Source organism: Anguilla anguilla, chromosome 14 (genome assembly GCF_013347855.1).
Source record: "Anguilla anguilla isolate fAngAng1 chromosome 14, fAngAng1.pri, whole genome shotgun sequence".
NCBI classification, from domain to species: Eukaryota; Metazoa; Chordata; class Actinopteri; order Anguilliformes; family Anguillidae; genus Anguilla; species Anguilla anguilla.
The window spans coordinates 8283997-8311837 of NC_049214.1; the positions used below are offsets into that span (position 1 = coordinate 8283997).

Sequence of the window (27841 nt, forward strand, 5' to 3'; positions counted from 1 at the left end):
CCAGTCCTCCAGTACTAATCAATGCCAACGTGGCAGGACACAGATTTGTCTTTAGGGTCATTACTGTCAGTAGCCTGTGCGTGTCTGACTGGTGCAGGTTGTTATTTTGGATGGGTTATTTAAAAGGTAATTAAAGCTTAAGTTACTCTGGAGTGTGTGAGAGGCATGGCTCACCGGTATGTCTGAGGAAACTGTCTGTGCATCGTCTGCCTGCTGAAAGAGGGAAATCGGGCGTGTCCGATGGTCGATGGGGAATGCGTAAACAGAAACCCCACAGAATGCCGTCTCCACCCTGAATCTTCTTATGAAGGGCAGTCTGGACTGCATGAACTTCATATGGAGTACTGTTACCTGTAGAGTGTGTGAGAGCTTTCAGACTTCATATGGAGTTCTGTCACCTGTAGAGTGTGTGAGAGCTTTCAGACTTCATATGGAGTTCTGTCACCTGTAGAGTGTGTGAGAGCTTTCAGACTTCATATGGAGTTCTGTTACCTGTAGAGTGTGTGAGAGAGCTTTCGGTCTTCATATGGAGTTCTGTTACCTGTAGAGTGTGTGAGAGCTTTCAGACTTCATATGGAGTTCTGTTACCTGTAGAGTGTGTGAGAGCTTTCAGACTTCATATGGAGTTCTGTTACCTGTAGAGTGTGTGAGAGCTTTCAGACTTCATATGGAGTTCTGTTACCTGTAGAGTGTGTGAGAGCTTTCAGACTTCATATGGAGTTCTGTCACCTGTAGAGTGTGTGAGAGCTTTCAGACTTCATATGGAGTTCTGTTACCTGTAGAGTGTGTGAGAGAGCTTTCAGACTTCATATGGAGTTCTGTTACCTGCAGAGTGTGAGAGAGCTTTCAGACTTCATATGGAGTTCTGTTACCTGTAGAGTGTGAGAGAGCTTTCAGACTTCATATGGAGTTCTGTTACCTGCAGAGTGTGAGAGAGCTTTCAGACTTCATATGGAGTTCTGTTACCTGTAGAGTGTGTGAGAGCTTTCAGACTTCATAGGGAGTTCTATTACCTGTAGAGTGTGAGAGAGCTTTCAGACTTCATATGGAGTTCTGTTGCCTGTAGAGTGTGTGAGAGAGCTTTCAGACTTCATATGGAGTTCTGTTACCTGTAGAGTGTGTGAGAGCTTTCAGACTTCATATGGAGTTCTGTTACCTGTAGAGTGTGTGAGAGAGCTTTCAGACTTCATATGGAGTTCTGTTACCTGCAGTGTGAGTGAGAGCTTTCAGACTTCATATGGAGTTCTGTTACCTGCAGTGTGTGAGAGAGCTTTCAGACTTCATATGGAGTTCTGTTACCTGCAGTGTGTGAGAGAGCTTTCAGACTTCATATGGAGTTCTGTTACCTGTAGAGTGTGTGAGAGCATTCAGACTTCATATGGAGTTCTGTTACCTGCAGAGTGTGTGAGAGCTTTCAGACTTCATATGGAGTTCTGTTACCTGTAGAGTGTGAGAGAGCTTTCAGACTTCATATGGAGTTCTGTTACCTGTAGAGTGTGTGAGAGCTTTCAGACTTCATATGGAGTTCTGTTACCTGTAGAGTGTGAGAGGGCTTTCAGACTTCATATGAAGTTCTGTTACCTGCAGTGTGTGAGAGAGCTTTCAGACTTCATATGGAGTTCTGTTACCTGTAGAGTGTGTGAGAGCTTTCAGACTTCATATGGAGTTCTGTTACCTGCAGTGTGTGAGAGAGCTTTCAGACTTCATATGGAGTTCTGTTACCTGTAGAGTGTGAGAGAGCTTTCAGACTTCATATGGAGTTCTGTTACCTGCAGTGTGAGAGAGCTTTCAGACTTCATATGGAGTTCTGTTACCTGTAGAGTGTGAGAGAGCTTTCAGACTTCATATGGAGTTCTGTTACCTGCAGTGTGTGAGAGAGCTTTCAGACTTCATATGGAGTTCTGTTACCTGCAGTGTGAGTGAGTCTTGTTCACACAGAGTGCCGCGCCTTTACCTTTCTCCCTTTACCTTTGCATTTGCCGTTTGGATGCAAAGTGCCCGTCAGGAGGAAGTCGAACCCGAAGCCGTGCCTCGTTTGCATGGAGGAGGTGTGACCGGTGCCCTTTGCCTTGCAGGTGGAGGAGATGGTGCAGAATCACATGACCTACTCCCTGCAGGACGTGGGCGGCGACGCCAACTGGCAGCTGGTGGTGGAGGAGGGGGAGATGAAGGTGAGGACGCCAGGCTCTCTGGTCACGTGACCACCCCTCACGGACCCCACTGGGAAGTCCCGCAGTCTCACGTGCGCGGCTTGAGACCAGCGCGTTGGGCAGATGGGAGCTGGAGAATGGAGAACGCTGAGGATAATGGCTGCTTGTGTAGTCCTTCCCATTAGGCTGTGGGAGCACTAATTTGTCCCCAGAGTCACTGCAGCCATTCGTGTACAGCTGCGCTGCGTCTTCACTCTCAGCTGTGGAAATCTCTCAGTGCTGCAGCTTAAGCCATCTGTCCTCTCCACAGTAAGCCTATGAAGGCCAACGAGGCTGTGATGCTACAGTGAAACTAGCTCACTGATAACCTGCTGTTCTTGCAGACGTCGGAAAGTGTATTGCTTTGTATTCCACTAGATGGCGCTCTTGGCAGTTCTTTGCCCAGGTGGCCTTAGCTTTTTTCCAGCGTAACAGCTGTAAGGAAATTCCGATCCTCCAGTGCATTATTAATGTGTATGGGATGGCAGGTGTGAAGCTGTTGGTGTATTCCAGGTGTACAGGAGAGAGGTGGAGGAGAACGGGATAGTCCTGGACCCGCTCAAGGCCACCCACTCGGTCAAAGGGGTGACCGGGCACGAGGTCTGCCACTATTTCTGGGACACGGACGTCCGTAACGACTGGGAGAGTGAGTCCCGCCCCTCTGCTCCGCAGCCCCCTCAGGCTGCTGTCACCTCGCTTGCGCTCAGTTTGCGGATGAAAAAGCCCCAAACGAAAACGTGACATCGCTTTGACCTTGCTTTTCAGCGACCATCGAAAACTTCAACGTTGTGGAAACCCTATCGGACAATGCTATTATCGTGTATCAGACGCACAAGGTAAACTCACTTATGTACTCCCTTCAGTCTGTGTGTGTGTGCTGCAACATTTGAAAATATGAAAATATTTTTGTGAAGGGATTTTTATGTGGACCTTAATTTTATTTAATGAAGACCATTAAATTATAAGTGTGCTCATTTTATTATTTGCATGCTGCTTGGAATGTGTGTACAAAATGAAGAAATGATGTGATAATTGGGTGTTGAAGACTAACCCTAACCCCCCTAACCCCTACCCTCATCCAACCCTAAGTGTATTTGTGATGTAAAGTGCACCTAGCAGTGATGAAGCTCCACACCTTTGAGTCAGGACAGAGGTCCTGAAGAGCAGGTTCAGCCTTCGGTTGACAGCTTTGCGTTTGTCTTGCAGAGGGTGTGGCCCGCCTCCCAGAGGGACGTCCTGTACCTGTCCGCAATCCGAAAAATCTTGGCCAACAACGAGAACGATCCCGACACCTGGCTGGTCTGCAACTTCTCCGTGGATCACAACAACGCCCCTGTAAGCCTGAGCTCTCCAGGCCCCAGGCGGGCAGCGCATGATAGAACGTAGCGGTGGTGTAGACCGGTTCCTGAGAGCAGACCGTCACACTGCCTTTCTGTGTGCTGTTTCTCCCCGCAGCCCAGCAACAGGTGCGTCCGTGCCAAAATCAGCATCGCCATGATCTGCCAGACCCTGGTCAGCCCACCAGAGGGCGACAAAGAGATCAGCAGAGACAACATCCTGTGTAAAATCACCTACGTCGCTAACGGTGAGCGCCGCTATCCCCGCGGGGCAATGGGTGGGGTTTCCCCGCGTGTAGGGAGTCGGAGGGTGGACGTTCGGAAAGGACAGGTGCCATTTAACCACAGTGTGTCGTTATTTAACGTGGTCCCTGTCCTGCTGTCTACAGTGAACCCTGGGGGCTGGGCTCCCGCCTCCGTCCTCAGAGCAGTGGCCAAGAGGGAGTACCCCAAATTCCTGAAGCGCTTCACCTCCTACGTCCAGGAGAAGACTGCCGACAAGCCCATTCTTTTCTAAAACCTCCAGGTAGGCCAGCAGAAATGCAAAAATGGCCAGCACCCACTCATGCTTAGTGTCGCAGCGATTGTAGGCGTTTCATTTGTCTTTTGTAGTAGCCCTCTTGTGGCCGTGTTGAATTCTGTCGGCAAGATTCGCTGGATTGATTCATTTGTTTCATTCACCTGCGTCTCTATTGGACCAGAATATTCCTCTGTGGTAGTGTGCTATAACCTGGTTTCTGTGGATGAGTTTGTGTTGTTCGCTAAAGGACAGCATGCTGTCATAAGCAGATGATGGAGGGGAATGCTACTGTGGTCAAGGCACAAGCCTCTCCAAACCCCTGTGCTGACTCCTCGGCTGAAACCAGATGAGACCCACATGTGTGTGATGGCAGTCAGCTGTGCTGGTGCAAGACCTGGCAAGGAAAGCTAACGCTATTAACGCTGAACCTGTGTCTGCACAGAGCCCTGGTACTGCGGCCTGCCCGCTCTGCCCTGCCCTGCCCTGCACTGCCCCCTGCTGGCGGAGGCCACACCCAGCACACTTTACCAGACGCCCCAGGTGTTGGAGGACCGGCCGGCAGCATGGACCCTCGCCACGATACCCCCCCCCCCCCCACCTTCCGCAGACTGTTCCAGAACTCCCTACCTGTGTGGTCCCACCAACTACATCACCGCCATTCTCTGCAAAGTGGGGTTCGAAGGCTTTAATGATCATTAGCGCTGACGTCTTACTGTAGAACTGCTAGTGAATAGCCAAATGTGTATTTTTTTTTCTTTTTCTTTTGCTTTTTTCCTGTCAAAACATTAAATATTGGTAAATATGTAATTTGTTTATATGGCAATTTTGAAGGTTGAGTATAAACCGAGTCTATTTTGGTCCTGCTAATTGTAAATGTCTTTTTATATATATATATATTATTGTGATTTGTTTTGGATTGTTTGGATTTGCTTTGTATAATCGCTGGTCTCAAGGCTTAATTTCATGCTGCTAATTTTTCTAAAATGACAAACGATAGGTCGCCTTTTTTCTTAAACAATTGTCTTGTTTGTGAAACCTGAGGGCTGTTACTGACCTGTGACCTATGACCTATGACCTTTGTCTTTTCACTCGTCTCTCTGGTGAAGACCGCACGCCGTGTCCGATGGAGGAAGAGTTTGAAAAGTTGATACTCGTTTCTTTTGTCAGGTTTTTTTTTTTGGTCATAAATCTATATTTCTACCATGTTTTTCGTTGTACGAGCGCGACAGATGGTGTGATTCACGAAGAGGTAAGAAGGCCACGTTGCTACAGTACAGGCTTTGAGTCTGGAGTTTAGAACCGTTACCAGCCGGATAGCAGAGAACTGCGGTGAAGGCATTACCAGTCAAGCAATAAATTGTTTGGCCTTTTCCAAACGCAACGCCAGTCCAGGGCTGGCTAACAGCGAGCCGCTGGGCTTCGACCAAGTTGTGTTCTTCATCAACAGCGGGATGTCCAAGCTGGCCATGACGTTAACTGCCCTGGCTCACGCATTCTACGCTGAACCGTAGAGGATGAGAAGAACGTTTTCCGTTCCATTCAGTGACTTTCTTTGGTTTTTTGGGGGGGGGGGGGGGCGGGGTGTGTGGTTGGTGCAGGTAACGAACATTTCAAGTATTGTCCGTTAGATTCACATATCATTTTATCAACAATGCACATCTAATGTGTCTGTAAAAATGTGTTTATGTTCTCGGTGACTGTTGAGTCTTCATATGCCTTAGAGAAAAGGAGATACGTGGGGTGTAAACCCAATAAAATCACTAGAGAAAGTGCCTCAGTCTTATCCCACTGTAGCAGGGCATATGATCTATCACTGGGTACTTCCAGCAAGATGATGTCAACAAGAGAAGACATACTTTTTAGCTTTTATTTCTTTATTCGAAAAGCACATTTATATAGAAATTTGAAGGGGAGCGGGGTTAACATTTCACTTCAATTTCTTATCTCTTTTTAAGGAGCATTGTGATTTTGCAATCAATGGGGACAGTCTGTCGTTGTGGAGAGTCCTGCCTACAGCTTTGCGCTTTTTAGTCAAAAAAAGGCGAGCGGCCCATCGCTGACCTCTCACCCTTCGGGCAGGGGAAGGATTCCCGCGATTCCATCGCGAAAGGATGCGTTTTTGACTTGGGTCCTCTCAGAAGACTGGACGAGCTGTGGTGGGGGGGTTGGGAGTTTATCTGTTTTGGGTTCTCATTAGTTGCATTGGCACTGAATGTACTTCATTGGGGGAAATGTTCTGTAAATAAAATGATTACACTAAAGGCTGTGTGCGGTGGCTGGTGTTGCAGTGTCCGTGTTACTCGCGTTCCTGTGATAAAGGACAAGAAGGATCGGAGTTCTCTTTCATTCCGTGTGTATCCGGCTATCTGCGTCCTCTCGGCTATAATATGAAATGTGTGGAAGGGGTTTCTGGGAGGGGACACGCCCAGCTCCTTAAACTCGGCAGCGCAGTTCATTCTGTGCCAGGACGCTCCTGTCTTTGTTTCTGGTGTCCCCGTCTGTCTTACGATGCTTTTGTCAGTGTATAGATGTGTTTATAGGAGCTTTATTAAATTCTCGATTCTGTTCTGTAAAAGGAAAACGGAAAACCAAGTCTTGTTATGATAACGTCCTATTTGAATACAGTATTGAAGATATAAAGGTATTGAAAATGAACATGGATACTTGGCTGTACTTATTTTGAAGTACTGTAAAATGTAACGTAAAGTTAGATTAAACTTAATTTGCCTTCTGGCAGATTTGCCTGGTTAGCAGTGTAAATGGATTCATCTCAATAAAAGTTTTATCTGTGGCAATGTAGTTGTTGGCAAGTGTTGGCAGAATGGGGACAGAGCTCCTGGTGTTGGTTCTCTTGTCTTAGTAAATTAGAGCCAATTGCACTGGACTGACGTTTAACCTTGCTGAGGTTAACCACTGAGTTCTAAAGAGGTTCAAGGAATGAGATGATTGGTGTTAAACAGACCTGCTGCCTCTGCACTGGCAGGTTGATGCAGACAGCTGATTGGCTGGCTCTGCCTCTGGTGACTAGAGTGCTGTTACCTCACTAAGCTGTCTCAAGGGACTTTCTGTTCGGCCACGCCCAACTCACTGTCCACAATATACAGTCCAAAGTCACTTAGCGTATACACGGGCCACAAATGCATCTTAACCTGCTTCTCTGCACTTTTACTGTTTATAGAAGTGCATGTATAAAATTGTTTTAGATTTGCTCTATAAAGTGCAATGGTACATAGAAATATGCTGTACTTTTATAGTGTATTGTCAGAGAGATATAGTGTATTAAGAAAATTTCAATTCTGCAGTTGTACAGTACTGATCTCTACTGAATACTGATTGTAATGTGATGCTGTGCCCAGACACAGTCCACAATCATGTCATCGCACTTGTGCATTTCAGAAAGAACAACTACTAGGTCTGTTTTATTATTGTACTTTGTCACAAAAATACATACGAATTAAAAAATTAATCTGACAAGACCTTATTTTGGGCAATTCAATCAAACTGCAAAACAATTCGGCTTTAAATTTCATGAAACAGACCACAATAAGAAATAAGTCATCTTTTTATTTCGAACAACTGAAGAAGTACAAAAGACATAGTTGTTGACGGTAAATGATAGTCTTGCTTTGCAGCTGGATTAAATGTACTTTCCAGTCTCAGCACATATCTTGTGATAACAGCTGTCATATCTTGAATTTAAATATGCACACACGCACGCACATTTATCTCCACTGAACTGAAGATCACATTCAGGACAACCTGACTAGCTGCTGAATACAAAACAGCATGCAGACACTTGAAAGTAAGCAATTTATAGACAGCAAAAAACCGTCTTACAATTGTGCAGAATACCTGAATTAGTAGTGCTTAATCTCTCCATTTTCAAAATGTACAACATGACTGTCCAGCAGTTTTTTAACCTGTTCACAGGAACCACACATTCAAGTAAAATAACTACAATTATAGTTCAAGGAATCACTTCATATTTACTACTGTAGTGCAAAGTAAAACCATACGCTGTATTTGGTACGTGCTAAAAACCATATTCTTCATGACCATGTTAACTGACCCTTGACTAAAAAGCCAAATCCATTAAAAAGCGAAATAGTAATGGACACATTCTATTAAATCCATATTCATGTTCTTTCATACCAGAATATATTATATTCTCTTATAATACTATAGCACCATAATTTATTTAAATTACCATAATTTCCAGCAGAGAGAGCCTGCTCCAAGTAAGCTGAGCCGAACTGCAGAATATTACAATTATGTCCAAGTCATAAAATTGACTTGGGCGGTCCTATTTCAATTTAGGACTTAAAGTACATGACACGTTTGTCAGTTGTACGTGGCTTCACTCAAAAACAAACAAGCATTCACACCCATGGCCTTTGGACCCTGTTGACGTAGTGCAGACTGTCAAACCACCAACTGGAGAAGGGATCGATTCCTGTGGCATGAGCTTCAGCCGTGTTCACAGATCACACTGCCTTCCAATCGGTCAAAATCGCCATGAAGTGATCCAGCTTTTATCTGTAGTTTAAACTTGCCATCCAGGCAGGGAGTTTCCCTCCTGGTGTTGTATACTGGGATGTCACGTAGAGGTTAGACTTCAGCAGGCTTGGCATTGTGGGATTGTTCTACCCCCGTCTGAAGGATCCTAACTAGTGTACATTCCGTGTTCGGGCTGCTTTGTTGGTACATGCGCCTGGAGTTTATTGCAAGCTTTCTGTAGACCTGTTTAAACAGAAAAAATCCATAGTGCACACTTAATTCCCTGGAGAGCAACCTGACATATTATCGGTTACTTGTTTAGGAATATACTACCATACTACAATCTCGCACAGTATTATGAACTTGCTTACAGACGATCTAAAAATAGAGAGCAGGTATTTACTCTGACGTGGTGGGGATAGCCTTCTAAGCTTAATCTCTGATTATCAGGCCTTAGTGAGTTACTCCTGAGTAATGGGATGAGTGACCCAGCGCACCGCGGGGCCCGTACCTGTTGTGTATCATGTGACTTCGGACCAGGTGACCGGCGGCGAGGGCGGCCATGAGGGACAGCTCCCCGGCCAGGACGGCGGCACACACCACGCGGGCCAGCTGCCGGGCGTTCTCCCCGGGCCAGCCGCGACTCGACCCCTGCACGCCCAGCATCTGAAACGCAGCGTTCCATAGGTTTGGGCTTGGTGGAATCGTCCCCCCAGCCCCCAGTCCCCAGTCCCCAGTCCCCAGTCCCCAGTCTCAGCCCCCAGTCTCAGCCCCCAGTCTCAGCCCCCGGCCCCCAGCCCCCAGCCCCCAGCCTGCGGGACAGAAGGCTGTCGGTGGCTCCTTTACCTGCAGACAGGACTGCTGGGGGCCCAGGCCGGTGCCCCCCCCGACGGTGCCCAGCTCTATGGAGGGCATGGTGCAGCTGACGTACAGGTCGTCCCCGGCGGGCCCCGCGGCCTCCATCAGCGTGATGCAGTTTGAGCTGCCCACCGTCTGCGCTGGGTCCTGCCACAAGCCAAAAAATAACACCCATTATCCGGGACGCCCATCCAAGCACCTCGGGCCAAGCACTTTAAGGAGAACTCCTTAAGGAGATGTTTTTTTATGCACTTGCTTAAAACGGGAGACGGAAACGGGTTTTATCACCTGCCCGCAGGCGATGTAAATGGCGGTCACGATGTTGGCCGCGTGCGCGTTGAAGCCCCCGATGCTGGCCGCCATTGCGGAGCCCACCAGGTTCTTGTTAATGTTCAGGCTGACGAGGGCCTCTGTGGTGGTCTTCAGAACCTTCGAGGAAGAAAAACAAACTTTCAGAGGAAGCTCGAGGAGAGCAGGTCCCACGCAGGGGCGGCGCGCCGGCAGACAGAACGCGGAGGGGGCCGCTCTGGTTACCTCCCGGACCACTCTGCCTGGGATGGTGGCCTCGCACACCGCAGACTTCCCTCGGCCCTCGATCCAGTTAATGGCGGCTGGCTTCTTGTCGGTGCAGAAGTTCCCGCTCACGGCCAGGATGCGCAGCTCGGGAAACTCCTTCTGGAGCCTGGAGAGTGCCTGTTCAGTGCCCTGTGTCACACACACACACACACACACACACACACACACACACACAATACTGTTTACTACTGTGCCTGCAACATTCAAGTGTAAATGAGGTTTCACAATGAGATTATCCACATCCCCACCAGCACAGATTAAGTCAGTTCAGTGTTGTACACCGACATACTGCACAACCAGTTACGAGTTCATTTATAACCAGCCCACTCCCGAAAAGCAGAACCCAGCGCTGACCTTGGAGATCATGTTCATGCCCATGGCGTCCCCAGTGGTGGAATGAAAGCGGATGTACAGGTTCCGCCCGGCCAGGGTGACCATCAGCCTCTCCAGCCGTGCAAACCTGTGGGAGCAGAAGCAGCCAGTTCCTCCTCACAGCGTGTCCTCACAATGCACCCTCACAGCGCATCCTCACAATGCACCCTCACAGCACGTCCTCACAGCACGTCCTCACAATGCACCCTCACAGCACGTCCTCACAATGCACCCTCACAGCACGTCCTCACAATGCACCCTCACAGCACGTCCTCACAATGCACCCTCACAGCACGTCCTCACAATGCACCCTCAAAGCAGGTCCTCACAATGCACCCTCACAGCATGTCCTCACAATGCACCCTCACAGCACGTCCTCACAATGCACCCTCACAGCATGTCCTCACAATGTACCCTTACAGCACGTCCCCACAAACCATCCTCACAGCACGTCCTCACAATGCACCCTCACAGCATGTCCTCACAATGCATGTCCTCACAGCGGCCCGTCTGACACAGGGGAAGCCCTACCTGCTGGTGTGGTCGAAGGCCTCCTTGATGTGCGCAAATCCTTCTGCGTTCTCCAGCCAGGCCTTGACCTCGGCGGCCTGACAAGCAGAAGGCAGCTGCACCACCGGCCCGCGGGTCATCCCGTCCGCTAGGATCCGGCTGCTGACGCCCCCGCTCAGCTGAGGGGAGACGCACATGAGCATTTACCTGACCGCTATTTACACAGCCTTCTGAAGGCTAACACCACATTCGTCTGTTGCGCTAGCTACTGCCTGTAGTGGAGTCCGACAATCATTTTCCAGTTTTTTTTAGACAAGCGTAATTGAATTTATTTTCCTTTTTTAAAAATCTCTTCTGGGAAGTGCAGCTGAGTGACAAACTGACTGTAAATGGTGCTGTACAAAAGTACCGATCGATTGATGGCACATAAAATACAAATTGATTGATGGTATAAAATGCATCCATTATTATAATGTGGATTATGCTAACAGAGAAGTGCGTCCCTAATTAGTCAGGCTCAGGCCTTCACTCACAGCAATGGCTCTGCACCCTCGGTTGGTGCTAGCCACCAAGCAGCCCTCTGTCGTTGCCATGGGGACCTGAAACTGCTTCCCATCCAAGAGCAGCGGCCCGGCCACTCCCACCGGCACGGGGATGTAGCCAATCACGTTCTCGCAGCACGTCCCCACCACCTGTCCCGGCAAGAGGTCAACAATGTCACTTCACTAAGAGAACCCAACCCAACAGCTGAACCGTCCATTTACACTATATTTAACTGCACACTTAGACTAATGACAAGCTGAAGGACTCAATGACATTCTTACACTGCAAGCTAAAGGTTCGCTCTGTATCCCCTAAATGTACTTTTTTTTGAGAAAATAAGAACACACCTCACAAGACCGTTTGGTTTGAAGGTGATGCATTCCACCAGCCATGAAGGAATGCTAAGGTTGAGCCCTAATGGTCCCGTGACTGTACCTTGGAGTAGTCATAGTCCTTGTAGGGCAGGCCAGTGAGGGCGGAGGGACTGGGCAGCTGGGAGGAGATTATCTTCCGGCGAATGACCACTCCACGCTCGGGCGTCTCCATCAGGGACTCCAGCTTGCACCCAGGAACGTGCTTGGATTTCACCAGGGAGATCACCTCTGCGTCGCTTAGGCAACCGGCACCCATCTGGAACGTGTCAAACGCGCCAATGACGTCCTGAACAACCCTCAAAGCATTCGCTGCATGTGACCAAGAGCAGCCGTCACACAGAGAGCAACGGGAGCCTGGGGGCCAAACATACCTCTGGGTTCCTCAGTACGGACACACACTCATCGACAGGGCGGGGCTTTGGAGCCACTTCTGGCGCCGCGTCCACACAGCACTCCGACACTGTGGCCATTCTTCCCAAAAGTAAGGGGCTCTTTGGCTCCCCTGCGGCAGGCAGAGGGCAGACCCCCTCAGCTGCAATGACAGGAAAAGACACGGCTATAACACAGTTTGTAGCAACACAAGTTGTATACAATACAGTTAGCCTGTACACAGCATGAGAAAGAAACAGCTACTCTTTTAGATTTTTTGTAAATTGTTATAACTATTAGTATTCATTTTGTTTCTTTGTTGTACTAGTTCCGCAACCGATTTTATTTCTTATGCTAATTACACTACTTAAATTGAAAAATGACATTTTTATTGAATAAGAGACCTTTGCTAAACCCACCTTTGTGCTCCTTGGCGAGGTGGCTGGGCTGCTGGGCGTTACCCTGCTGGGAGCAGGGCAGAGCCGGCTCCGCCCTGCAGCACTCATCCCCGCCCCTCCTCGGGGCCGGCGGGGGTCCGGTCATGGGGTTGCTTAGAGACAGCGTAGACTCCGCCTCCACCTGCTCGAAGAAGATGTACTTTATGGCCAGGAGGAGAGCCAGCCCCAGAGTGATGACCTGCTCGATGTCCATGCTCACCGCCCTGTGTGGAGAAGACACCCGGTTCCAGTACCCTGCCACATATCCAGGGAAATTACAGGTATTCCATAGTACATTCAACATAGCCGACAGACCATGAAGAAAACAGGAAAAAATACGAGGGTGGAGGATAAGAAGTTCCTATCCTATCCCCACAATGTCTGATTACCCCCCCCCCCCAGGATTGGCACCGAACACAGTCGTGCCTAATAGACAGACTGGATATTTCTCTGTCGCGGGTACCTGAATAGATGGAGCAGCCACAGGGGCCTCTCTGGGTCGATCCTCTTGGGCACGTTGTCCTTCAGGCTCAGAGCCACACAGGGCCCCTCGATCGTGTGGTTCTGGGAGGACGGTTCTGTCATCCAGCGACTGTGAGCGTGGACCAGGACCAGGCCTAGAGACTGGAAGGCGGAATGAAACTCGCAACCCAATCTTCAAATTCTACCTCCATAGTCACCTCTTCCGAACACAGCAAGGTTCTTGTAACAGCAAAGCCTTCTCTAGGTTAAATAAGCCCACTTTCATCATCTTCAGAGCATAGCATCCTTTGAAAGATGGATTTACCTCCAAAGCTGTCCTGCCATAGACCAGAATCACTGAGACTACATCTACCCCTATGTCTATAATTTCTTCCTAAGAATAACTGCATATATTCTGTATGGATTTATTGTACTTTGTTGTACTGCTGAATGTGACAATTGTATTATCAGTATGGAAAGACACAAATAACCCCACTCTTCACCAGACAGTGCCCTACCAGAAGTCTGAAGCAGCGTTTGAAACCCTCACCATGATCATCTTCACTCTCTGGGTGACAGGGTTTGGCTTGTTGTCCTCCTCCTCTTCCATCACACGGGCGAAGTGGCTGAGCTGCCAGATGGGGTGCCCCTCACGGCTCTCCCGGGACAGCTGCACGGGGGTGGGGGGGGGGGACCAAAAGGAAGAGTAAAAAAACTAACCTGCAGAAAACATGGCCGCTAACTACCCCCCTTCCCCAAGAGTCTACCAGAGCAAGCCCACCTCCAGCACCAGCGAGACACAGGCAGGGAAGAAGGTCAGGAACACAAAGTAGTTGGCCAGGACGGACATGCAGCCAAAGCAGCACATGATCTCCAGCTGCCGTACACCTGGGACGAGACAGGGAAGGGAAAACAGGAAGTGAGGTGCAGCGGGAAACAACACTTTGTAACATAAGATTTGAGCATAAATAAAACCATCTGTGGCCACAATGACCTAAACAATGAACTAGATTACTACTCCCACAAGTAGGGTTTCACTGGGATTTCAACTCTTAACCAAGGCTTCCGAATGAGTGCATTTTTCTTAAAGCTTCCACAAATCAGACATAAAACTCACCAGACATGGTGCCCACCCCAATCACCAGACACTCCACCAGGGCATCCAGAGTGAACGTAGGACCCAGGATGGCCATTCCATGGGCAATGTTGTCCCGCACTTCATCCTAGGAGACAAGGCATTTATTCTCACACAACACGAGAAACAACATCTCACCGATTAGGCATTTTCAATTCCAAAGGAGACAGAATGGCTGGATTTGTTGAGGGTACCTGAGAGTTGGAGCTTAGGGCAAACTTGGCCAGGGCGCATGCTTTGGAGAGGTCAATCAGTAGCAGGAAGAAAGGCAATGCTTCGCTGAAAAAATGAATGGACAGCTTTATATTCTGTACAAAAGGCATGTGCCAACGTGAATGGGCCAGTTCTGTGAGTTCACTGTGACATGGAACACACTTTGTTGTTATCTAATCACAGGATACTGAAAAATATTAGATAGAATAGCCGAGAAATGTACTTACTTAAGGCCTGTGAGCTCTTTGTCCAAGAAATGAATAACGACAGTGCTAAACACGAAACTGGAAAATATTGTGAAAAGACCAGCAATCCCTGATGAAAAAACAAAGCGCAATATTACATGATAAACCACCGTTATATATGCATGTTTCTATGCATGGCGGCACAGAAATTATTGAATGAGTACATTAAATAATTATACTAAAATGCTTACCCAATATATATTTCGAACCAAGCTGTCGCAGATTTTGGAATTGAAAATAAATATACAGAATGGCTATGCATCTTGTGATTGTTAAGATGATGATGTCACTGCTCAGGATTTGCTGTAACAAACAAAGGCCTAATTTAAAACAAATCAGTTTAAGCATTTCAAAACTGAGACAGTCGTGTCTGCATCTCCGTTAAAGTCTTAAAGCTCCAAAATAATCTGTGTGAAAACAGTTCAATAAAAATGACCGTTGGTCCTTTATGAATATGTCATTATCATTTCTTTTTGTCCCCTTTAATCCTTCCTGAAGTGGCGTTCTTACCTCCTCTGTCTTGGGGCAGTCATAGTTCCAGCCACAGAGCTGGTCGCTGGCCGTGAACATGTTCATGGACATCAGACAGACGGTCACAGTCACGGTCCCCACGATCACCTCCCAGGGGTGGGAGGCCACGAACAGGCCGTGGATGCGGAACAGCAAGCCCAGCATGATGCGGCTATGTCACGGAGTCCCCTGGAACACCAGGAAAAGCAGCGCGACGGTCATTCGCTTTAATCAAGGCTTTGCACGGAGGAATAAAGGACCTATACATCAATGCACAACTTACAGAACAGAGAAGTAAAAACACCGATTGATCAAGAAATAGATTTATGGTTTTATTTAAAGTAGATTACTGAAGTATTATTTTCATCAAATTCAATGCGCGTTATTTAGACTATGTAAAGTTAACCACGAACTACCACAGGAACTCATGTTTTAGCTGGCTAGCTTGTTACTGTTAGCTAGCCATGGAGCCCTCCACTCACTAGTAGTAGGCTGCATTACTTAATTTAGCTGGCGTTAACTCTAGTTAGCTATCTGACTAAGTAGCTAACTAAAGATAATGCAAGTTTTTTGCTTCCAAATGATACGACACATTTACAAAGTTCGTTTTGATAGTGTCTCGTCAGTTAATGTGAGCCTGTCGTTAATATGATGTCCATAATCCAAGCATGGTTTGCATAGCGGGTAATTTGCTAGTTAATAACAAGGTCACGTCTTTAGCAAGCAAGACACTGGTATTTATGTAGTCTACTAAATAAATATTTCTTAAAAGTCTAAAGCTGAATAGACGGGTACATCATTATTTTTACATACCGTTCTTTTTAAAGTCGTTTCTCAAAATCCGACCCATCGAAGCTCTGGTTCTTAGCTACTTATTAGCTCGCTATATAATCCGGATGAAAACATTGTAACGGTTCCGTCACAGATATGAAAGCCAATAGCATCTTGAGACCGTTTTGACCTCAGTGGCAGTCTGAACGACGTGACGTTCGTAGAGGCGTGGTCATGAGGGAGACTAGGAGTAGTAACCTGTTTGTAAATTTGTCGGGCCAAACCCGAACGCGTTGCTGAGGTTAAGCGTCACGTGCTAACGTATATTTTAATATTTCCTAAACTATTATTTTTGATGAAGCGCGGTAACTTATCAATGCATTCAAAACGGATTCTAGTAACAATTTAAATATTAATATAACAGCTCATGGATTTTCTGGTGTTGTCCACTGACAAAGCCATTCCTGAGAATTTCATGCGTATGTTGTTCAGTGTTCGATTTTAAATTCAGATATGCAAATGGTAAATGGTAAATGGACTGCATTTATATAGCGCTTTTATCGAAAGCGCTTTACAATTGATGCCTCTCATTCGCCAGAGCAGTTAGAGGTTAGGGGTTAGGTGTCTTGCTCAAGGACACTTCGACATGCCCAGGGCGAGGTTTGAACCGGCAACCCTCCGACTGCCAGACAATCGGTCTTACCTCCTGAGCTATATCGCCCCTTTTTGTGTTATTTGTTTTGTGTTATTTGTTATGCAAATAACACGTATGTGTGCGAGCGTGTGTGGCATAGGACTGGGTGGCTATAGCTTGCTCCTGGGTTTGTATTAGAACCTAGAACCAGAAGACACACATACTTTATGCAATGTAGAGTAGGCTACTGTACTTCTGGTTGGCATACTAGTATTTACGGTTTCCATTTGGTACAAGTCAGTCACAAGGCTTGCTCCCAAGACTTGGCCCTCAGATAGAGAACGTACTGAAAATGTAACCAGGCGTGCAGCTTGTGTAAATTACTGACAACTTTGATAAATATACTCTCTCAAATTCCAAACTACCCACTCCATCGCAGTTAAGTGGCAGATTACAAGAGCATACACCTTGCTGCTGGGTTGGTACATTTGGTTGGTATTGTAATTCCCAGGATAATTGACCTAATTGACTGAATAATAATTTCTGCTTCTATCGAGTCATATCAGTTCTGAGGTAAATAAAAAACCAGAATCAATCTTGTCTGCTGGTTCACTAACTAAGTTCATTTTTAGATAACAATATGTTCAACATTTTGTAAAGAAAAGTGTTGTATCTGAAATATTTGTGTTGCCTGTTTCTCCACCTTTAGTCCAGTTGGACCATCCGAAATGGCATCGTAACTGTCTGCTTCCAAAACATCCTGCAGGCGCTCGCTTAAACCAGTAAGCCTGGACAGAATGTCTATGACAATTCCCACCATTGCACTGAATGAACAGCCATTTGCTAAAATAGGGTCTCAAAATGTGAAAGTCAACGTCTGCAACAGCTGAGGGTTTTTAATCAGGCACTGCCACCTTGTGGCGTGTACTCTCACTAATCTTACACCTTAGCAGAATTGGATGTATCCATTCTAGTGAGCGAATACTCCAAAACTGAAGGGTAGAATATGTATGAAGTCCAATACTAGTGAACATCCTGAAATATGAATGGGCCTTAATTGTGTTGCTTATACCTTATGGTCAGACAAAGTTTATATGACTTGTGAAATTTGTAAGAGTTCAATTTATTCTTCCGTCCTTTTGTATGTAGAAAAATAAGTATGGATGAACAAACAAACAACAAACGAGGGAGAATGTCAGTACTTGACCTGTCCCGCAAAAAAAAAACAAAGGGCCAAATAGTCATTGCCTTGCATGAACACACATCACAGGAGCAGGGGGGCAGGTAATTAGACGTGGGGGGAAAAGGAACAAGGTGTGGGATTGTTTACCTTCATGATGATTTTGCAAAGTTTTCATTCATTCCCCCAAATGAATTGTTTAACTAATGTAGAATTTGCTTCAAAATAAAGAGATTTTTTTGCAGCTCAACATCACCATCTCTTTAATTAACTGTGCTGAATGCCATCTGAAATAAAGTATTTAGGAAATTGGTGCTTGATATTGAAACCCAAAATTTTCTTTTCACATCAGAGTAATAAATGATATTCAGTTATGCATCTGAATGGTGTATCAACTTATTCAGATTTATTCATTATGGTCTGCTTTTTTGCATCCTGTGGTATCATGCATAGATAAAAATGCATTTGTGCACGCACATATGCGGTGGTCATTTTCTTGGGAGAATGAAAATATTGGAGGTAATGTAGGTAATGTTTGAGGTAATGTTAAGCTTTTTACAAAACTTAAAATGCGACCAGAAACAATACAACCAGAAAAAAGCAAAACTTTTTTCAGAGTTTTCAGAGTTACTAGATGAATTATGTCCCATAACAACTGGATCTGTGCATCATTTTGTGTATGCTATATTCCAGCTAATATGGGACAAATAGGCTGCTTTCATCTACAAATGTTGTAATCTTCCACTAGCGGACAACCTGACAAGTACAGCCTTTCAATATAAAGACAAAACACAATATATTTTCTGACTCAAGGTCTTTTTCAAGATGTGTGTGGTATTACTCATAAGGATGCCAGAGGAGTTATAGTATAAGCCAGCAGGTGGCAGCAGAAATTACATTCACTACTATGTTTTCATCAGTATTACTGTTTATACAGATAGGCACTTTAAAGCACCAGACTTACAATTAATTAACAAATTTGAATTGTATGTAAAAATGAATAAATAAACTACTTTGTAGCAATACATGAAATCCTGATGGAACAGAAATGAGTCATATTTCATTATTTTTATATACACTTACATTAAATAATATTTTTTTATTGCATAAATCCATTTTGAATTTAAACTAAACTAAAAGTGTCAATGCCTACGTGTGTATTCCACAGGCACATCTGCACAGTACTGCCAATGCCCGAAGAAGGCATCTGTGGACTCTCAGTCCCAGTGTATCCTGTCAGTCACCCCCTCAGTCCATCAGCTGTGATTAAGTTCTATGGTTATCATCCCATAGCGGAAGAGCCAAGAGTCCATTTCCTCTGGTTAAAGATCATTATTACTTGGCCTGAATGACTGAGCTGTTTTATTCATTCAATCTGTGATCAGCCGGGGCTAACAGCATGGGAAATCTGTTTCACATTTGAACTTACTATAATACGTCTTGTCGTATTATTACGTACTATAATACAACTTGAGTTGCCATAATTGCTTGTTTCCCTAAATCTGGAACAAGATTACGATTAATTGCAGCCTAATACATATCTCATCTTTGTAACCCTTTGTAATATGGTCAAAGAGGTATTAAGGACATGGAAATCACCATAGTGATGGTACATGTGCTATAATCAGTGAATCGATCAAATACAGCAGTCATCTGGGTTTAGAACATTTTGAAAATATTGGAAATTACTGCACAAATAGAGCAAACATATTGAATGTGAATTGTGGTATATTGATATTTAAGCCAATGCATGTTTTTCTTCAAAGAAAAATAGCTGAAAATTCGCTGGTGATATGTAGAGGGCATGGACCCCGTAGCACCAGGCTTGTGCATTGGGTTCCTGTGGTGTGGCCGTGGCGTTTCTCAATGGAGGCACTTATGGCAACAGCAGGGGATACCAGGAAATCACAGTACAGAGCTTTTTTTAATTAACACCCACCCCCTGTTGTTTGTACCCAGATTTGAAATAGCCAATTGTTGGAATTGCCTCTTGTGCCACCACTTTACTCCCAATTTCTGTGAAAGGGGCACTGGAGCTGAAATATTTGCACTCCTTTGATAACTCTTTTCCCATAATGAGTCCCTATTGTATACCCTCAACTTGATTACAGAGTTAGTATTCAGTATAGAAAAGGTGTATCTCTCACTGACATCTACTAATAGGCACTGGCACACAAGTGGGAGATGAATAAGGCTAGCATACTTCTGGTTATGTTGTTATGTTTGTTCCATTTTAGTAATACTTCAGGAATTATGTCACACTGTCCCTTTTAATGCTGCTTGGAGGGTTCTTGTTATTTATGGGAATGCAAGAGAAAAGCTTTAGACAACTGCCTGTCTGTCTTGGAATCCTTGAATAAATAATCATCCTCGCTTAAAAATTATGCAACATCATCTTAGCAGCTAGTAAGTCCGACAGCTTGAATAAGTCTGTCTCACGAGCAGGACTTCTTTGAATAAATAATCCATTTTGACTTTACACACTCACTGTGTGTAATTGGACAGGAGGCAGCCTGAAACCAATTCCCCTGGTACTCAATGGAGAAACACTGGCCTTATTATAGCGAAACCATTGCCGTGTGCTGAAACAGTTTCCGAGGACACTGAGATCCTTTGTTGCATGTCAGTTATTCTGAAAATGGCCTTTCATTAACACTGTTAACTCTGGCACCCAAGTATGTTTTTGTTGTGTATGATATCTTAGAGAGGTCTGATTCGGTGTGTCACTGTTTATTTTGAGTTCTCAATGGCAGCACACACATCAGAACAATTCTACGCATGTCATGGTGTCTGCATAACTCAATAATCCATATAAAGTCAGCGAAGTATGCACGTACAGTACGTGAATCATGCATTTGCTGTCCTGGGATTAATACCATTACTGTGGGAGATTGAAATAAGCAATAGTACATCTCTCAGATCTCTCCTATTTTTGCATGCCTTCAGAAAGCATATACCTGGGTTTTATGAAAGAAGACCTGTTGCAGAGAAGTCAAACCAGACCCGCTAATGTATGCTTGAACACAAGGGTATTTCAGTTCTCTCATGCCTTCTGACCTGTGGATTACTGAAGTTTTGTATTACTTATCACATCTCCAGTGATAACTGTGATTCTTCTGCAGTCGTGTACTTTTTACATAGACTACAGCAAAAACGTTCTGTGTTAAATAGTTTTACGCTATATAGTACCCTTTGGATTCATATAAACTTTTAGAGCTGAACTAATGCCAAACGTTTCATTGTTTCCATTTAAAAATGTTCAGCAGTGACATAAGGGAAATAATGCTCCTTAGTGGATTCCCTTCTAGAAGTTGAAGACATCCATGCAGAACTGGCCAGGAATGTCAGTATGCACTTCAAGGCAGAACACTAAAATGAATTTCCTTTTTTATTCTGAAAGGAGGCCTAGTTCATCCCATCTGAATAAGCACAGCTACTGTTGAAAATTGCATTGGCTCTTTGCCTTCCGTCTGTATTTCTGAAGGTACGAGATGGTTATCGGACAAAGCCCAGAACTAAATAAAAAAAATCAATGCAGCCGCACTCTTAAATGGGCTAAATCACTACTCACAAGCCAGCTGGTTTCTGTTACAAGTGATTAGAAACTAAAATAGATTCATTATAATGTAGCTCTGTGTTCTTTGTAACAACTGAATATCTCTGGCAATTTAACAATGAAATAATTTGATTTGCTAAGAACCAATTATTCTGTTATATCTTTCATATATAAGTATAAAGTTTTGAAACTGGTAGTTTGTTGGTTTACCATTCGGTGCTCTGTGATAACTTGCTTATGAAGTATGTGTAGACATAGTATGAAATACAGTTTGACTGATAGATTTATTACTCAGTGTTGAAAGCTCTGCTAGAAATCAAAACAGCAGAGGCTCTGGTAGAGGAGGAACAGAACTGTGACTGAAAAAGCAATGACTGTTTAGATCCGTAAGACTTTTCCATGATGGATGTGGACACAAAGCTACTGAGGGCGAGCAGTGGATCAGCTCTGCCGTACTGTAAATACAGCCGACAGTGCAGGTATAATATTTTACTGTACCCCAAATCTTTAGGGTCCGTCAGTGAAATACATTCGGTTGAAATAAAGTCAGTTATGACAAAAATGTCTGTTTCTGTTTGGCCACAGTAAGGTCCCATGTCTCTAATATTTGGGGTGGGAAAAATTTACAGGAAGCATGAAATGTGGTTTGAACAAATGTTGCCTATAGATCCAGCAAAAGAAAGGTCTAGTTGCTTTCATAAACCAAGGTTATATTTTTATTATTCTGTTATACAAAATGTTAGAATATAAACTAAAGAGCCTGCTAATGCTTAACAAGAAGAGAGGAAAGGTAAATAATTATTATTTATTTGAATGTTATTTTTTCAGATTAAGAGGTTCTTATCTAGAATGACATACAGTAGTGGAAAACGTCTGCGGTACTCTCAGGAATACAAAAACCAGTATCACCCAGAAGGCACAGAAGCCTTTATAATCACTAAGTGTAATATTAACCCAACAAACAACACTCTATTGTAACATAAGAATGGCTTAGCTACGTTATGTTTGTGCAGTATGTTTCAATAGCTTTAGAAATGCAAACACCATAGAAACCTCTAAGTACATTTTCATTGCAAATGAGGAACACAATGAATTTATTCACGAACAGCACATCTGCTGGGATACGTTGGCAACAGGGATGACGTAAACACAATGGAGCGTTGTGATTGTGTTTATAGAGTTACTTATGTTGTGTTTTATAAAGAGGATCACTGGGTCTGTATGACTTTGCTTACCTTTATCATGGTCCTTTATCTGGGACTGATACTGCTATACAGAAAACAGTCACACCAGCTCTCAGGTAACTGTGCCAAATATCTTTTTCAGGTGCAGTGGGATGTTCGGCAAATAAAGTTAGCATTGCACTGTGGGCCATGGGATTAATGGTATTGCCACAATGCAATTGCGTGTCCAATAAGGGATATTGTTTTCTCCCACAATCAGCACAAAAAAGCGGTGTTGTTTGTTAAATAAGCTGTGCATGACTGCAGTCAACTACAGTATTGTGCCATTAAGCCATACACCATTCATGTAGCTGATCAGAATGGCGAAAATAAGTCATCTTGTAATGGTACGGCAAGGATTTTGTGTGAATCAGTGATGGGATACAGGCAGGCAGTGAGATGTGGATATAGAACAGGACGGCTGTACCTGTGCTGCTGCGTTCTGATGTCTTTCTTGGAGGAAGCAAGAATCCATTAAGCAATGCTTTTCCAAACAGCAATGACAGGGGCGATTGTATTCAGACCAGGGAAAAAAGTGAGGGCCTGGTATCCTGTCTGCCTAAACCCACTCTGACAATATGATCTCAGTAATTTGCTGGTGAGAATAGCGGTGCATCGCTAACCTTGCTCACAAGATGCATGCCAAACCTTCCCTTCTGTTATGGCTGGAGTACAAACTTCCACCATCAGGCTCTAGATATCAAATGCTTGAAACAGGTCTTTTTATACTACAGAGTATCCAATTCATCAAGATAGGTTTGTTGATTGATGAATTGTTGATTATTATTGTAGGCATTATCATTGTTGATGATGCTGATGATGATGATGATGATTATTATTATTATTATTATGTTTTCATTTATTCAACTTAAAGGACAGAAGATTCCTTGTTCTTTCTGAAGACCTGCATCTTTAGCTGAATCTGAAAATTAGACCTGGTCACAGATGGTGATGTAACCTCAGGCCATACAGTAGAGGAACGTCCATCACTAACTGAAGACTACGATGATAACTATGATGATTCACTAATGGCACTGTGACAGTTATGACAGTCTCTCATACAAAACACACGTGCTTTTTGTTGCAAGTCACGACAGAACGTGCAGCCACTTCCTTTCCGGAGGGGCCAAAGCCGGTGTGATCTCACTCCGAGGAAGAGGAAGAGTTGTAGATAGTGGTAGCTGGCGAGAGAGAGGGGTGCTGTGTCATGGTGTGGGAATGTCAGAGGTCTTGACTGAATGAGTGTTTGGGATATTTTTGGTTTGCACGTTAACAGGCATTGTGCTGAACTCTGTGCTGAGGTTTTCTCGGGTGATGTCATTTCACCCATTCAGCATGGGTGCTGCTTCACTGTATCCACGTTCCTTTTTTGTTAAGCTGGGAGATCTTTTAAAATGTGAAGCTGTTGGAGTCTAAAATGTTTAACTTTTTAAAGAGTAGGTTTTTTGGAATATTTTTTTGAAAATTCTATGCCAGTATTCTCAAACTCCATTGCTTTCAGTTACCAGTGGTGATTGAGCCTTAAAGGGTTAATGAAGCCACATACCTTGAAACATGATAAGCACCAATTTTAAACTTGTTTTTCTTTTTCATGCTCTGTCATAATGCCAGCATGACTGCAAATCTTTCGAGTTTTTTATTTTTGTTTGTTGTCCTGTAAAAATGAAACAAAACTCTCACAAATCAAATGTAGAAAACAGAAGAGGCCCCAGGCTGTGTCCAATGGCCTGAAGTGCTGGCATGGGCAGACAAACCACTTCCTGGGTGTTCACCTGTTTCATGGTTTAGATGTGAAAGTGTATTGTGAAAACAATCTTACTCTTATTTTAATTCTGTTGGGTCCCAGATGCTCTCAGTCAGACAGCAGAGTCAGTACAACCAAATTCAGCAGTACAAGTGGTTTTATTTTGCAGTATGTGTACGTGAGAGCAGCATTCAGTGGACATTGCATATGTGACCATGGGAGAATCACTTGGTTTGATGACTGAGCATATTGTGCATATTTTTTTCTTTGATATGCTTTACGCCCAGAACTTCCTCAACATAGACCTAAGTTGTACGAGTTCTTGTCTGTGTTACAAATGTCAAAAGTATCAACACTCTGCTGTAGAGAAACACCTAACATGCACTTATTGTGTAACTAATTGCACACTTTTACCATTATTCATCAACGTAATAGTACCCAAATATATGTTAGACTTTTCTGTTTTTGTTGCCAAATCTGAATTGCACACATCTCAGGATCTACACTAATGGTCGTAACAGGCACCCTTAGGCTTTTCAGCTGTATTATAATCTGTACACCACCGGTTCTTAAACTTTTTAATAACAGGACCCAAATTAGAAATACTCTCTAATATTGGGACCAACTTAAAAATGTTGTACTTTTCAGGGACGCATCAAATACACATACTAGCATAGCTTAGTGAACTACAGACTCACTCCAGGGCCCACTTCATACACTTCCATGATCCATTTTGGGTCCCGGCACATAGTTTAAGAAAGATTGCTCTACATTAAAGAACAGTCCTGACAATGGAGGACTGTTATGCTGCTACATCCGTAGAAACATAACAAAATAAATGGTCACTGGAACAATTGTTTCCAAGCACCATGATTCATCAGGCCTGTTGACATACATGAACATACAGTAAATGAAGTATCATTGGCTTGTGTGTCTAATGAAGTAGAAATATGTGTGCCACTAGAAGCTGATCAGGTATGTGTATGTACTATAAATGTTATTAGAAGAAATGGAAACCTACAGTTTACTGACACTCTTGATAAAAGAAGTCCTGGCAGCATTGAATCGTGTTGCTAAAAAACAGAATCTGACTTTTCAGGTTTCTCATGGTGCCTTGACTTTCTAACAAAAGGCCAAATACAAAGCAGGGGAGATCCTACTGCCAATACATTTGCTTTCCAACTGAAGGCTTTGCTCCTTCTGGGATAGGAGCAAAGCAGGGAATGTTTTATGAGCAACACCCTTGTACTACAATTGCAGCCCATTTCCTGTTTATGCTCCTCGTCATTTATAGTACATAATAAATCCTATTGTTCTGCATCTATCACTGACATTATAAACAAAGCACCAACATAATTGAATGTTTTCTTCCATGTTTTGATGAGTAAGCTATGTATGTGATTGGAAAGCTTAGTAGTGTCAGCATAAAAATATGTAGGGGGTAGGACTTTTCAAAAAGAAAAAGGAAAAGTTCATTCAACCCACATGGAGTTGAATGGGCAGGCTTGATCCAAGTTTTATCTGAAGTACAGCTGCAAGAAATGTGAGAAGGTAGCAAAAGCTTGTTATGAATACATATTTCAATGGTCCTTATGAGTGCCTACAAAAAAGGCCTCACTGTTGCATTGGAAAATATCCTCCCCTTTCCATGTTGAAAAATTCTCTTCATATGGGGCACATGGTATCATCACATCATACCACTAGCCAGCCAGGAGAGCACTTCCAAAATGGAAAAAGGGCCCTAATGTAACTGGCAAAATAAATTATTTAAAGAAGAATGGCTTCAATGACATGAAAAACAAACAGTGACAAAGCAACTGAGACTCCTGATAGATGTCCCAGATAAACGGTCTTTGTTGAATGATATGGGTCTGCCCTATAGTATGGTTAAAATTAAGGGAAAGACGTAAGGGTGAATGCGATGAGTAATCAGGTGCAGTACTGGGTGAACTGCCATATTTACCAGCCTATGTTCGCTGATGGTCTGCCACAGTGCCTTCACCATTAACACTCTCCTCTCAGTCATTGTGTATGCCCTGGTGACCAGTTACGTTCCCTCGGGCGCAGAAAATGGCTGGTGCATCCCAGTGCTAGCAGTAAGCAGCAACAGCAGCAAGCCACCCCAAGTCATTTATTGAGTTCTCAGGATAAACGACGACTGAAATAAAATAATGAAAGAAAGACAAGTTGTGTACAAGCACAGAGCCAGCACACTGGAACTGAGCTGCAGATTCCATGAACATGCAATACAGGGAGGAGCCAGCGTTGCCGCTTCACGCGTGATAGGTCAAGCACCACAGCAATAGGTAAACTATCCTGGGAGCTAATGAAACTGCAATAGTCCCAGCTGAGACCGCTGACATCTGGGCGTTTCATGTGGGTGGTGGCTAGACAATTATTTCACATCCTAATAATGACTGTAGCTGTTCAGCCAGCAGTTTCCATGGTCAGTGCAGGCATGTTGGGATTGAATTGATCCTCAAGAAAAACATTGTGATGTTGCCCAGCCATGTTGTCTGTCTGTTTTTCTCTGTACACTTATCCCTTGGCTTGGCAGCCCCCAGGGGAAAATTTGTGCGTGGGCTGTGGGTTTTGTGCTGAATAAGGATTTTTCCACATCATGCATCTTAGTGTTAAATCCAGATAAGACACACTGTCGTAGCTACTGTAGCTTCTCACTGTAGAGAAGATAGATTTAAGGAGGGTGTATTTAGGGTGTGTTCCAGGCTTAAGCAGTGTCATGTGACTTGACCAGGCCCCTAAAGTACACAAAGTTATTGTTCCAGTGAAGGGTCAAATCTGAGGGCTTGCAGAAATATTGCCAAAACAATATCATTGGACAATTTGAGACTGGTTTTATATAGTATTGCCAATAAACTGTGTGGAGTGTGTTTGCACCAAAATTATGAACAATCTCTAGCTTTTTGTGTGCAATGTAATGTGATATAATGTGAAATGTGGAATAGACTCCAAGCAAGCACAAAAAGGCTTTCAGAGCAGTTTGTCTCAACCATGTTAAGAAGAAACCAAAACATTCTCTTGCTCAGTGTCTCACATTCTGCACAGAAACAGAAAATAGATGAAGTTCTGAAAATGACATGAATGGGCAAAATTTTTTCCATCAGTTCAATGCTGCTTGGCCCATGGTGCTCAATATCAACACGTCTCCTGTATACCCCGATGAATTCTGCCAATACACTAATAAAAATGCATTCATAACTGTAAAAAAAAACAAACAAACAATAAAATAAAATAAAAAAATAAACATCATACTACTCTTAAAACTGAGCAGTCAGGGATTGAGCTGGTGCACTCAGGTCATGAAGGTGTCCCAGTTTTCTGGACATTACTGTGGTACTTGGGGATAAATCCTTGCCTGGCTTGAAAAGTTACCATTATTTATTCCCACATGGAATAATATTAGAGAGAAAGATTATGAGGGTGACACTGTATCAGGTGTTTTTTGGGCTGAAAAAGTAATTAATTAAATTAAGTAATTAAATTAAAGCTTTCACTGCCGCATGAAGTCATTATTGCATCCAATAAGCACAGATCCAACAATATTGCCTCACTGGAGGCCCAGTGA

At 44.1% G+C, this 27841-nt stretch overlaps 2 protein-coding genes across 3 annotated transcripts in view; one reads left to right on the forward strand and one right to left on the reverse strand.

Annotated features, from left to right (window-relative positions):
- Positions 1-6307, forward strand: part of LOC118212699 (ceramide transfer protein) — a 40706-nt gene extending 34399 nt beyond the window's left edge. For both annotated transcript variants that reach the window (XM_035390879.1, XM_035390880.1), the window contains exons 11-17: positions 2076-2171; positions 2703-2835; positions 2955-3025; positions 3396-3524; positions 3645-3774; positions 3916-4052; positions 4489-6307. In XM_035390879.1, coding sequence (XP_035246770.1) covers positions 2076-2171; positions 2703-2835; positions 2955-3025; positions 3396-3524; positions 3645-3774; positions 3916-4043 — 687 coding nt within the window. In that variant the 3' untranslated portion in view covers positions 4044-4052; positions 4489-6307. The remainder of the gene's footprint in view (positions 1-2075; positions 2172-2702; positions 2836-2954; positions 3026-3395; positions 3525-3644; positions 3775-3915; positions 4053-4488) is intronic.
- A 1283-nt stretch (positions 6308-7590) lies between these two features.
- On the reverse strand, positions 7591-16090 carry LOC118212698 (3-hydroxy-3-methylglutaryl-coenzyme A reductase-like). Its single transcript, XM_035390878.1, has 20 exons — positions 15961-16090; positions 15148-15336; positions 14829-14940; positions 14620-14707; positions 14374-14458; positions 14162-14267; positions 13826-13932; positions 13595-13714; positions 13046-13206; positions 12565-12806; positions 12148-12308; positions 11838-12032; positions 11393-11551; positions 10881-11038; positions 10332-10437; positions 9936-10106; positions 9690-9830; positions 9390-9548; positions 9055-9209; positions 7591-8786 (listed from the first exon to the last, which is right to left on the reverse strand). The coding sequence occupies exons 2-20, from the start codon at positions 15310-15312 to the stop codon at positions 8765-8767; spliced, it is 2613 nt and encodes an 870-aa protein (XP_035246769.1). The 5' UTR covers positions 15313-15336; positions 15961-16090; the 3' UTR covers positions 7591-8764.
- Between the last annotated feature and the right edge of the window lie 11751 nt (positions 16091-27841).

Coding starts and splice junctions, on each gene's coding strand:
- LOC118212698 (XM_035390878.1), bottom strand. CDS start 15,312: ATGCTGGGCTTGCTGTTCCGCATCCACGGCCTGTTCGTGGCCTCCCAC. Junction 12,807..13,045: donor TGGCTGCTCCATCTATTCAG/GTACCCGCGACA, acceptor TTCTCCACACAG/GGCGGTGAGCATGGACATCG. Junction 9,210..9,389: donor CCCAGCAGTCCTGTCTGCAG/GTAAAGGAGCCA, acceptor GCTGCGTTTCAG/ATGCTGGGCGTGCAGGGGTC.